Below are 13,857 nucleotides of genomic sequence, written 5' to 3' on the forward strand. Positions count from 1 at the left end.
TAAACCTTTTTCGCATTCTGTGCTCTCTTGTAACCGGTAAATTTGGTCACCATCTCATAAGCTGGTAACAAAATATTGCCCCGTGAAATATGCAATACAGGAATTCCCACAAATCTTCATAGCTGAATTGCTGAATATTTTCACTGCATTACTAACGTACCTAGAATCGCGGTGACAAGAAGTGGTAAGATTTTTTGGTAATAAAATTTTCCGGTCACAAAATCTTCGGTAACGTGCAAAATAGACCTGTTGGTGTGCACCAACTGGGGCTACCGCCCCAGTGATGTAGCCTTTGGAAAGGATAAGGTAACTAGAATTCCCTTTCTGTGTGGTAAACCTGGGGCTACCGCCCCAGTGATGTCTATTATTTATTAAATTAAATAAATTAAATTAAATTAAAGATTAAATAAATATTTGCCATGGAAAGGTTTATATTTGTAATGCTTACTGGGTTCCTGAGTACGGGAACACTCCTACTGCTTAGAGCCAGCCTTAGGAATTTTAACGTTTCCTAGCATTTTAAAAATTTTCTCTCGCGGTCCTTTCATTTGTTTATTTTGGTTTTCACTCAAACTAAAGACGTTTATTTCAGTCGAAACAATGGGTAGGTTCAGAAGGCGCAGCAGTTGAGCGCAACCGTTGCTTAAAAAATCAGTGATCGTTATGCGTCTTCTGAACGGCTTGATACATTAGCTGTCAAATTCAACTATCAAAAACATGTTGTCTCAAATGATCCGAAAAATATTACGATCATCTAACACGCAACTGTTCAGTTGATCAGAAGTATACAACAACGCGTTCAGAAGTTGCAATCGCAACAGTTACTGAGCTGTTGCGCCTTCTGAACGTGCCCAGTGGTATAATAATTACAGGTACCATAAGTCGAAACAACAAAATTTGAATGTACGTATGTAAATAAATAAATATAAACAATTGTTTTAATGAGCTCCTGCTCCCACGTTGAGACGCAGATTTTGGCATAGATTCAAAGATATTTTACCGTAAAGGACCGCACTTTTGCAAATAACGATGTTGTGCTTATGTTGGCAAATCTCTTTCTATAAGACCACCTGGATCTATTTTTTCCGTTTATACGTTAATTTGGGGAATTGGAGTAAACTGTACGTTGGCCTGTTTGCAGAGAAAAACGGTATTTGCGCAATCGCTAAAGTAGGCAATCATTTCTCCTTTTCTACCGTTATTAATTTTGTCCCATTTTGGATGAATACGAAATGCAAAAATGCTATTCCAAATTTGCAAGAGTTATAGGATGCATAGTTAGCAAATAAAGAGTTGCAAGAATCAACTCATGAATTCATGCCATAACTCGAGTGCAGCGCCGCTGTCGAGTTGAAACTAGTTGTGACGATCGTTAAGCAGTGGTTGGTAGTGTGACTGTGAGTTTCGTTTGTTCCCAGCAAACATCGCGGTTAGTTATCGATTAGAGAATGATGGGAGAACTAGCCACATTCTCCAATCTCAAACGTTAGAGATCGACTCGAAAAACTATCGAGAATCATAGCGATCTCAACAAAAATGGGACATAGTTCTCGACTCGAGGAAATTTTAATTCTCTAATCGAATTCTAATATTGATCTCTAATGGGATACGAATGTGAATTTCAAACTGCTGTTTATTAAATAAAACGCGTTGTTTATAAAATTTGTACTAAATGTATTTGCAATAAAATAATAATGAATTATTTGAAGTTAAAAATAATTTATGATTCATTAATTTGGAATATTTCTTATTTACATTTATTTGAATTTGCGTTGTTTCTCTAATCATTCTCGAATCGAATTCTAATGTAGTTCTTTAACTTCGTCATCGACTCGAGAACGATTAGAGAATTACCTTAGTTATCTTTCGACAATAAAATTTTCATTTAAAACGGCCTCGAGCTCAATATAAATTGTTGAATATAATTGTTATAAAGGCCAAAAAAATAACAAAAACAAATAACTTAAGGACAAGCACACCTAAAAAAGTTAAACATTCTAAACATAGCAAAAACCAACAATACCAACAACCACATGGTCAAGTGAATTGCAGCGGAATAGCTGCGCTTGATTGTGTTGGCATAACAAAAATGAAAATAGTGGAAAAAAGCAAACGATAATTTACAAGGCGTACTTAGCACGGTGTATAGGCAACTGGCTGAGTCAGTGGGATCGTCGGTTCGAATCCTACTGAAAGAAGTCTGATGAGGAAATGTGGTGATTTCCGAAATAGCTATCACTTCTACCATTTTTTCAAATTATTGTTGCTTTTCCACAATAAAATTTTCATTTAAAACGGCCTCGAGCTCAATATAAATTGTTTAATATAATTAGTCATCTAATGTAGAAATCGAAATTTCTCTAACATTAGAGACTGTGTTTGCTGGGTTTATGCGATGAATTAATAAGTTTACCCGCTAGTGAAAGACAAGGGGCACCGAAATTGCGCATAGGGAAACTGTGTATTTAGACATTATTTCGGTTTTCAACCGGAACTGTGCATGTATGCATTACTTCGTATTTTTTTCATATGCATTATATCGCTTTTAAATGGAAAGTATGCATATGCATAATTTCGGTATTTTCTCATATGCATTATTTCGGTTTTCAACCGAAACTGTGCATGTATGCATTACTTCGGGTTTTTCATATGCATTATTTCGGCTTTCAACCGAAACTGTGCATGCATGCATTATTTCGGTTTTCAACCGAAACTGTGCATGTATGCATACTTTCGTCTTTCACATATGCATTATTTCGGTTTTCATCCGAAACTAAGCATGTATGCATTACTTCGTCTTTCACATATGCATTATTTCGAGTTTGAACCGAAATTGTGCATGCATGCATTATTTCGGTTTTAGTTATATCCATTATTTCGGTTTTCTAACGAAAGTGTGCATATGGATAATTTCGCGTTTTCTAATATGAATTAATTACTTCTACTTAGTAAGGCTTTTAATCCGAAAAGCCGCCTACGCAGAGAGAAGTTCTGCGCAGAAATACTTCCGCCCTTCTTTTCCGGCAACACAGAAAGGAGAGTTCTACTTAGTAAGGGTTATAATCCCTAAGCGCGGCCGAAGGCCGCCTACGTAGAAAGAAGTTCTGCCCAAAAATACTTCCGTCCCCTCTTTTCCAGCAACACAGAAAGGAGAGTTCTACTTTGTAAGGAATATAATCCCTAAGCGCGGCCGAAGGCGGCCTACGCAGAAATAAGTTCTGCGCAAAAATACTTCCGGTCCCCTTTTCCGGCAACACAGAAAGGAGAATTCTACTTAGTAAGGGATATAATCTCTAAACGCGGCCGAAGGCCGCCTAAGCAGAGGGAAGTTCTACCCAAAAATACTTCCGTCGCCTCTTTTCCGGCAACACAGAAAGGAGAGTTCTACTTAGTAAGGGATATAATCCCTAAGCGCGGCCGAAGGCCGCCTACGCAGAGGGAAGTTCTGCCCAAAAATACTTTCGGTTCCCTTTTCCGGCAACACAGAAAAGAGAATTCTACTTAGTAGGGGATATAATTCCTAAGCGCGGCCGAAGGCCGCCTACGCAGAAGGAAGTTCTGCGCAAAAATACTTCCGGTCCCCTTTTCCGGCAACACAGTAAGGAGAGTTCTACTTAGTAAGGGTTATAATCCCTAAGCGCGGCCGAAGGCCGCCTACGCAGAAAGAAGTTCGTTTTCATGTATGCACTGTTTCGGTTTTTGTCATATGCATTATTTCGGTAATGAGTCGAAACTGTGCATGTATGCATTAGTTCGGTTTTCAAACGAAAGTGTGCATGTATGCATTATTTCGGGTTCTTCATATGCGTTATTTCGGTTTTCAACCGAAACTGTGCATATATACATTATTTCGTTTTTGTTCATATGCATTATTTCGGTTTTCAAACGAAAGAGTGCATGTGCATAATTTCGGTTTTTCTAATATTCATTATTGCGGTTTTCAACCGAAACTGTTAATATATGCATTATTTGGGTTTTTTTCGTATGCATTATTTCGTTGTTTTTCAAATGCATTATTTCGTATGCACAGTTTCCATATGCACAATTTCAGGGTGCCAAAGACAAGAACTCACATAATTTCTTCTTCTTTCAACAGCGGCGCTAGATTCGAGTTAATTCATGAGTTGATTCTTGCAACCCCTTAGCAGCAAGCAGCAAAAGTCTGTGTCAAATACAATAACAACACACCCCAAAAAAGAAATGAAAGGAGGGAAAGGAGAGGAATAAGTAAAGTATGTAGCAGTTCCAACACTAAAACAGCTGGCATTTATCTTGATACGCTTTCTTGCAAAATATATACATGGGATTAGACGTTGCATATTCTGCGTTTTGTCCTTGTGTGTTTGCAAGTTATGCAATCTGTGCAACGTGCAAGGGCTTTGCAAGATTTCGAGAATACCCCTAATATGTATTTCATATCATAAAATGTCATTTTTTAATTGTGCATATCTTTGACATTTGCATCATTTCGAGAGAGCATACTTAAAATGCTAACAAACGTCAAAAAACCCAATGGGGGACGAATTGAGCGAGCGGTTGTAACTTTAGATGTTTTTATCAAGCACGAATGTAAGTTGTATACTTATACATATGAACATACGTAAGCATACATTACATACAATTAAAATCGGCTGAGAAAAATTACTTACCACTTAGCAAGTCTGACATAGTTACATCATGAACTTCGAAGTTAGCTTTTATCAAGGATGCCATCATTTCTCGGTCGCTATTGACACCTTCTTCGCGTATTACAGCAACCGTTACAACCTTCGTTGGCCGATACACAGTCAGTTCCACATTAAAATCAACATTGCAGTGGTAACGTGGAGCGAAACGATAATTCAGGGAGTTATATTCTTCTAGGGCACAATCTGGATTAGCTTGCAACTTTTCTATTTCAAAGCTGGTTCTTTCCCATTGTTTCAACAGTGTTTGCACATCGCTTTGAAGTATGATGTCGGAATGATTTTTTATGCTAATAGTAGATTTTAGACCATGGCCAGATGTTACTCCTAAATGGTAGTTAGGTACGCCACTATAATTGTATGAGGCTTGCACTTCAGGTAGTATGCTCATTGGTACTTCAATAACCCAGCCACACTCTTCAGCATATAAGATAGCTAATTCTGGTTTACCAATATCTTCTGCGGCTTTATCGATGTGGGCATCCTTCAACTGATCCATTATATTGCTTAAATCAACTTGAATTCCACTCAAACCCCCAAATGACATTTCCAATAGGCATATTAAGAGACCACCATCACTGATATCGTGGCCAGCAAGGATTTTTCGTTGTTGCAATAAATTTTGAGTAGTAACAAATGCTTTCTCCAGAATATCACTTCGTAACACTGTCGGACACTCGTCGCCCTGCTGAGAGTACGCTTGAGCTAGTGCAGATCCTCCCAAACGAAACTTGCCTTCGATATTTACCCAAACAAGTGCCGTTTGCTGAGATATCGCGGGGCCCTTTAAATCCGGTGTGACTTTCACGGTAATATCTGGACAAGGTGCGTACGTCGAAATAACGAGAGTGCCTGGCGATTTTACAGTTTTGTCGCGGATTTTCGCAGCCATAGAAAGTGAGTCCTTTCCTCCATCGATTGCTATGCGCAATTCTTTCATAATGTCACACATTTCCTTGCATGCGTCATATAATCGGGCGCCCTCTCCCGGCAATTTCGCTGCCCACATCCAGTTTCCTGAGCATTTTACGTCCGCCAACTCGGTAATTTTTACAAACACTAAATTGGAAAGTGCCTCAGCTACGCACATACGCGCCATAGCAGCTGAGCTTAAAAGACCTTTTATAGGCTGCGTGCCAATCGAAGTTGCAATACCTTCATTACCAAAGTACGAAACTGCAGTCAAACCGTAGTCAGCTAAGGGTATCTGTAAAGGCCCTACGCACTGTTGCTGCGCTACAAGACCTGTAACACACCGGTCAACCTTGTTGGTAAGAAAACGTTTGCTCCCAACCGACAGTTGGCGTAAAACACACTTCAAGCAATAGTCTTTATCGAAATTTCGATTTAACAATAACGGCTTCAGCCTTTTTTGAATACGCTCCAATTTATATTCTCGTTTTGGCATTTCCCCAAGCACATGCTTTAGCTCCAAATCGAATGGAATGGCGCCCAATGAATTAAAGTCATTAACCAATTTCAGAGCCCGTTCAAATTGGGCTGCACTTTCGACCAAAGTCACTTTTCCATTTCCAGTAACAACGCCTACGAAGCTGATTGGGCAACGCTCTCGTAAGCAAACTTCTTCCAGTAACTTACGACGTTCAGGTTTGCAGAGCAGCGCATTGTTTTCTTGATATTCTGCCCCCCATAACTCTAAGACGTTTATTGTAGGATCGCCTAGCTGAAATTCTTTGGAAAATATAACGGCGCCAGCAAAACCAGGTTCCACTAATTCTTTTAAAACATTACCATTACCTCCAGCACCCTACCCAGATTTTTAAGTAAAAAGCGAAATTATAATTGAGCAGATCTACGTTATCAATTAACATTTTACCTGGTCGTGTATTGCCAAGATCGGATTCTCGTCTCCCATTTCAACGCAAGCGCGCACAACACGATTTAGTTTGTTCTCCATTTCGGCATCACCTCGTTGAACCGCATTAAAATCGAAAGCAGAGTCGCTTGAACCTTGTACTTCTACAGAGCTGGCAGCTCCTCCACCAACTCCGATTCGATATACTGGTCCACCTATTTTCACCAGCAACATTCCTACGAATTTTAGTTGTAGTAAATGTAAACATTTTTACTAATTTAATTACCTCTTTCCGGATGATGTTTTTGACGCATTCTTGAATCCATAATGCCCATTCCGCCACTAAACATTATAGGTTTAACATATTCTTGGCGTTCACCATTAGAATCTTGAAGACCATAAGAAATTGCGAACCCGGTAATTACAGGCTCACCAAACTTGTTGCCATAATCGGAAGCGCCATTGCTTGCGTCAATTAGAACTTTAAGTGGTTTTGCAAAAGAATTAGGATATTCGAAATTGTTTTGCTCGTAAGGTTGTGCGTACCCTGTGATCAATATTTAGAAATAAGAATAAATTAATTATGCATAAAAATACGTATAACATTTATAGCTCAATTCTGTATCGGTGTCAAAAAATTGTTTATTGACAAATTTAAACTTTTTCATATATTTTTCCGTAATGAAAACTGTGGCAAGAATTTGCCACTGATATAGAATAGAGCCGTTAAACTAAATTCAAACGCAAATATGTCCATACATAAATTTAATACTACACAAAGCTTAAATTAGTTGTGACATATCATAACGCCATAAGGCTCAGTTATGCATACTGTGCACTGCACTGCATAGCATGTAATTTTACGTAGAAATCAAAAATCAACAGACTTTTACATATGTAATGCTGCATGGGCGTACGCAGGTACGGGATGGGGGGCGAAAGCGCCCCTCCCCCCTTAATTCCAAAGTTTCATTGTAAGTTTCTTTCTATGAATTCATAATCAATTTCCAATTAAAAAAATGTATCCAATTAATTAAAACTTTGGGTGTCTCCACATCCATTTCGGTAGTTTTGGTAAACTCCTGGTTGTTCCTCGATAATTTTATCAACCGTGAACGTCCTTTTCAGCTTAGGTTTGTTAGTCTGCTAAACAGTCATTTATTTAAATAAAAGGTAAAATAATTATTATCTTTTAATATTTTCTATTAGTTTGTATTTGAATTTAGGTTTAGATATGCTTGGCGTTCACAGAGGTTTTGTAAAAAAACAAAGTTTTTAGCAAACAACAAAACTGACTTCAATTCTCATGTAAAACTTTACCGTTAATTCTTTCATGGTCCAATAATCGGATCTAAACCAAATTAAGACGGGACCACCTCTGGTTTTGGTTTCTATATACAGGAGTGTGCTCTGGTGAAGTCCAAGACCTTGTTTTAGACCCAGTGTGCATCCACAGGCCTCAGGCATCCCCTACTAAGAAGTATTTGCGGTGGTGGGTGCGGTTTTCATCTGCTTTGTACCTCCTTTGTAACTTTTCCCACCGTATGAAATCTCGTTAGTGCCGAAGCTTTAATCGAGGCGAAGGGGCTGGATCAAATTGGCATTTTTTTAGAAACTCTGTAGTCCTGTTTTAGGGGTGTTGAAGTTGAAGTTTTTCCTTTGCATCTATAACGCTTTCCTCGAGTGGTAGAAAAGGGGGTCGCCCGCCCATGAAAAGAACCGCTGTAACAGATAAAACTTAATAGCTCGATATATCGCCTAGTACGCGAAGCACTTCGCTCGAGAAGAGGCCTTGAATAACTCTGGCTAGCCACGGGTTATATAATCATATAAGCAGTAATTGGGTTTTCACAACAGAGGATGCAAAAACCCAAACGACTTGACGGTTTGAGATATTGAGTAAGTGCAGCCCGATCACCTCATCAGTGGAGTGTATTTTTGTCTCCTTTCATATAAGGAACTTCAAATGTTTTGCTGTTTTGGCCGATACCAAACAGCTTCGTCAACTGCCTCTTTTTCTTTGCGAAGTTGTTATAATTGATCATAGGAAGACAGGAGGAGGAGAACAGGTCCTTCTTCTTTTGATGCTTCTATAGTGTTCGTTCGCGCCATTGCTTTTACTCTCACCCAAGGAGGCCGAATCGAAGTTTATTTCAACGTAGCGTCAGGCTCATACAGTTATTTCTCTACGTGCCCCGGTTTATGCGCTGTATAAAAAGGACTGGCGTCATGAGGGATTGGTAGAGCGTGATATTTGTACGTCGAGAGGTGCCTCTGCGTTTCAATTGCCTGGGAAAAAATCTATGTAAACATTGCAAAAAATTTAAAACCATATATGTATATATTGCATGAAATAATAAATTTTGTGTTAGGCGCCTAATAAAAACTTGTTTACGAACATTCACACTAAAAAAAGACAGTAATATCCCTCCTCTAGTTTTATATTTGGTCTTTTGAATTATATTTACTTTTATTTTTTTTGTATATACATATTTTTGATCAAATATTTGAAGAAATAAAACATCCTTCTTGTATTATATACAAATGCATGTCCGAATTTTTGTATACCTTAAACCGTTTTGACCGTCTACAGACGGTCGAAATGTTTTTACACCTAGCGTACGTATTTTTACAGGTAAATTGAAACTGAGTTTGGAACATTGCTCAGAGTTGCCTAATTACCAACATCTAAAATTATGGGTGATTTAAAATCATTATTTAAAAAAAATGGTTGGAGGGTTAAGGTAACTAAAAAATTAATATTTTCACTCATCAATAAGTTCATAATAAACTTTATACTGTGTCTCCACTGAGAGATTTACCTATTAAGATTTAATAAATCCCGTTGCTAAATCACAATCGTCTCCATTGCTACAACGAGATATATTTGACGTTCACATTTTTAAATATTTGACGTTTGGTTATGTATGATTTTATAAATACATCTGCGGACATGGAAATACAGACCGATAAAAGAAAGGTACCAGGAGCGGAATTTCATTATGCGAATTATGTGAATATTATTGCCTTCTTATTTGTGGTAAATATGTCTAATATATAGTTTGAAAAATGTAATACATGGTATCGTATTCAATTGCAGTGGTACCAATAGCAATATTTTTACAGAGATGCATGGAAAGCATATTGGGGGAATTAAAACTCTATTAATATAATTTTGGGAGCAAGTAAAAAATAGGGCCCGTTGAGCTAAAAAAAAGAAAAAGTGAGCATGGCCGGCGGGCCATGATTTTAATGGAATAAATTTTTTTTGTGCAAATTCATAGGACTGGTGCTAGGGAGGGTAAACGTGAAATTTTCAATATTTTCAAAAGCTTATATTTTGAAAAGTTTTGAACCAATTTTCAAAGTATGGATATGGTTGGAAAGGTAATTAAAAGTCGTTTGATTTAATATTTAAATAAAAAATATTTTATTAAAAGTTTGTTTTCCTTAAAACATACGTAATTAACTATATTAAAAGATATGCAAAAGATAAGAAAAAATACAGAAACACCTTTAAACATATGATTTATAATAAAAAAAATTTTTGGTAATATCACTAAATATTGAAACATAATTTTATATGTTAAAAGAAAAAACGCTCATTCGCAGGCGAACATTTGGAAGAAAATATCGCGCTATTTTTTATTCAAAATTTTCATTTTATATTAAAATATCAATGCAGTTGTTTTATTTCGCTGTAGGAGTTGTCCTTAAACCTAACTATATAAAATGATATATCAAATTAAAGATATTGTTATGCTCTTTCTAGTAAATATATCGTTCGATATATGTAGTTAACTACGTATTTTTCTTTTAAATAAAAACATACGTATTTTATTTACATATTTTGGCAGATATTGTATTGAAAATTAGGTCAAACTGCAAAGAGCTTTAGTGTCGACTTAATTTGGACTACAAATATACCCCAATAAGTACGCTAACGTCAAAGCTGTGAAGCTGTGTTTATTGTGATCTGTTTAAATTTTGTGTTTTATAAAGCTGTTTACGCTTAATAAAGTAAAAAATTAAAAAAAGTGTGAATAAACTTCTGATGCGCAATTTAAAAATAAGTAAAATATCAAAATTTCCTGTAAATTTGATTAATTTAACTTGATATTCTTAATTGCATGTGTCGAGTACTTTGTTTAAAATAATATATTGTTGTTGTACAATTGTTTTAGTTTGTGCAAATTGATTTTACTCTTTTTGTCATTTCTGCTGTTTCATCTTTGTCACAGCTGCTTGCGTTGTGTTTATTAGGTGTCAAATATACAGTGTATTTAAAACTGTTCGCTACATAGCTTGCCAACTGATATTTACCAGCTGATTGGTTCTCTGATTGAAACACCGTTTTCAAAACTGTTTTGCTTTTTTGCTTCTGCAGCCTATAAATAAATATAATTTTAAACATGTCGTGTATTTACACCAATTGCCACGTTAAAAGCGACTCCTATATATCATGCTGGCTCTGCGATGGGATTGCCCATATAAAATGTGCTGGTTTGAGCGGTAGGGTGTTAGACGCTATTAATGAGGGAAAGGCTCTTCGTTGGACTTGTCATAAATGTAGATCAACCGAAGTTGATTTATTTAAATTCTTTAGGCAGTCCAGAAATGGTTTTTCTGAGATCGGGAAGGATCTGTCGGTGCTTGTTTAGAAATTTAAGCATTACGAAAAAAAATGTTTAGGTCTTCACATGTCTCGACAACCCTCCACACTCTGAGGATAGCCGAGAAAATAAAGGTGGGCGTGTTATTAGTCCACTTAAAAAGATAGCCACTGAATCTAGTTAGAAAAATCCTTCATCCCAGTCCTGGGAACTTATTAATCTTTCTTCTCCATGCCCTCAGGCATTGGAGCCTCCGCTATCTAAAGCCATATCCACTAGGTCTATATCTAAAAATAATCAAACCGGCGATTTAACAGTGTTGCCATCAACATCTAAAGCTGCACTGTCTAACTTAGTTCCTCCGAATAATTCGGAATCCGGCATATCGGACATCATTACCAAAAAGTTGGTTGTAATTCCTCCGAGAAGATCAATCTTTGTCTCTAGATATGCTAAAGACACTTCTTCGGATGATATAATTAAAATTTAATTTTAAATACGATCGCGATATTTCGTCTTTTAAAATTGCTGTAGCTGCCGAAGATTTTGATTCACTACTAAATAATTCATTTTGGCCGACCGGGGCGTTTGTTCGCGAGTTTGAGTATAAACCTAATAAAACTAATAACAACGTAGCTAAATTTTCTAATCTTAATTCTAATTCAAAAAACTAACTCGCAAGTCTAATTTAAATATTTACTATATTATATTTAAAAGGTTTTGACTGCAATTATAATATTATTTCCTTGACCGAAACATGGCTCAAACCTCATATTTTTAATTCCGAAATTCTTCCAAATGAATATCAAATATACAGTAGTGACCACGAGGGCAGAATCGGCGGTGGTGTTCTTTTTGCGGTGCATTCATCGATACCATCCGAGGAATTTAGTGTTCCTATCATTGAATATACCGAATTTAAATGTATACGTGTGCAGGCTGGAAAGATTTATATTTATTTAGCTGTTTGCTACATCCCTCCTAATTCTGCCGCATCAGGATATATGCAGCTAGTTTCTTTACTTGAGTCCGTAAATGCAATGCTTACGGCATCCGATTCTATTATTATTTTGGGCGATTTAAATCTGCCACATATTTCATGGAACATTATTGACACCGATGTTGTACCAGTTTCATCTAGAGATAGCTAAAAACCTCTGGAGGAATTAGCTGAGCTTTGCTTTAAACAAATAAATATATGTCCAAATAAGTTTGGAAAGGTCTTGGATCTCGTTTACGTTGATGATGCTCCGAAGGCCTCTATTAATCCGTGTGATCCCCTAGTTTTGCCAGAGGATGCATACCATCCCGCTCTTGAGTTAAGCTACGAAATCATAACTGAAGCTTTCTCCAATCAACTCTGCTTATATTCCAGTAATATCTTCGGCTGAAGTTTTACACTATTTAAAAACCTTAAAGCGTCATTTAGGCCTGGACCTGATCATATTCCAACCTGTTTTCTTAAAAACTGCGCTGAGAACATCTGCGAGCCTTTAGCAACTCTATTCAATTTGTTCCTAAAACATGCCATTTTTCCGTCAGCATGGAAGAAGTCTTTCATAATACCACTTCACAAAAACGGCAGCAGATCCTCTATAGAAAACTATCGAGGCACAGCGAAGCTGTCCACTATCCCCATTGTTTATGTCAAGATTTTAACTTCCGTTCCAGCACGTTTGACATATTGGACTCGATTTTTACTATAAAGAAAACTATCAAAAAAAAAGTTCCGTACGTCATGCGGACTGCGCCCCTCATGTCGGTTGGGCGGGAATGGAGGGTAAAAAACCGTTGCGATTAATTAATTAATTAATTAAAACCACTAAAATTAATTTTTCTGTAAACAAGTATATTTACCTAAAGAAACCAAACATCAGCCGTTTTTGTTCACACACCGTGAATAACCATATTGCGTCGATGCATAAGGTTCTTGGTACTGATAAATTAAGCATAATCAGCCATAAGTTTTGTAAAGTTGTGTTACTTTTAAGGAGTTGTTCGAAGTTATGCGAAGTATGCATAATCAGACCTTTAGGTTTTTTGATAATTTTCGGCATTTTTAATTGTATTTTAACCAAGAGTGATATAGACGAGACGGCCGGATGTTATGGAAAATACTACGAAACAAAAAATGCTTCACAAAATCCTGGTTGATATGTCAAACAGTCACTTTAAGCGCCTATTTTCACAAATGGGGCGTTCACATAAAGGCCTTGTAAACATAGGAGTTTTACACAGTTTAAGACTTTACGAGTTTAAGGAAATCCCCTAACTATCTTCTCAGTTTATTACAAACAAAGTTATGTAAATATTAATATTTGCCTTCAAAACTAACCAAAATATAAAAACACACTTAAAATTACAAAAATGAAAAATTTTATTGAAAACTAGCAATTGCCCGGCGTGCTACCCTGCGCCTTATATGTATTTTTGTGTTATAACTCTCTCCCAAAGCTCTTAAGGCCTCATTTATAAAATATTGTTAGTTAATATCTTTTCGAAGGCAATTAGAAAATATGTAAAGTACCGACTTTTTCTTGGACATTAAATTTATAATCTTATAACTGAAGTCTACTATCGCACCCTTTCCTCAAACGTGTGTTAATTCAATATTCAAATACCGTTTATTTATCTAATTTGAAAACAATTTCCTTACTATACAAATATGTACTTTACAGTACAGTATTAACTAATATCTATCTATATCTATATCTATATCTATATCTATATCTATATCTATATC

At 36.5% G+C, this 13,857-nt stretch overlaps 1 protein-coding gene across 1 annotated transcript in view; it reads right to left on the reverse strand.

Annotated features, from left to right (window-relative positions):
• Positions 1-13,857, reverse strand: part of LOC118735158 (phosphoribosylformylglycinamidine synthase) — a gene marked incomplete at its 5' end in the record, with an annotated part of 350,157 nt that overhangs the window by 81,385 nt on the left and 254,915 nt on the right. The window contains 3 exon segments of the mRNA XM_036464794.1: positions 4,650-6,453; positions 6,523-6,737; positions 6,788-7,048. Coding sequence (XP_036320687.1) covers positions 4,650-6,453; positions 6,523-6,737; positions 6,788-7,048 — 2,280 coding nt within the window.

The sequence above is a fragment of the Rhagoletis pomonella genome, unplaced genomic scaffold, assembly GCF_013731165.1.
Source record: "Rhagoletis pomonella isolate Grant_MI unplaced genomic scaffold, Rhpom_1.0 Rhpom_scaffold_00003, whole genome shotgun sequence".
Lineage (NCBI taxonomy): Eukaryota > Metazoa > Arthropoda > Insecta > Diptera > Tephritidae > Rhagoletis > Rhagoletis pomonella.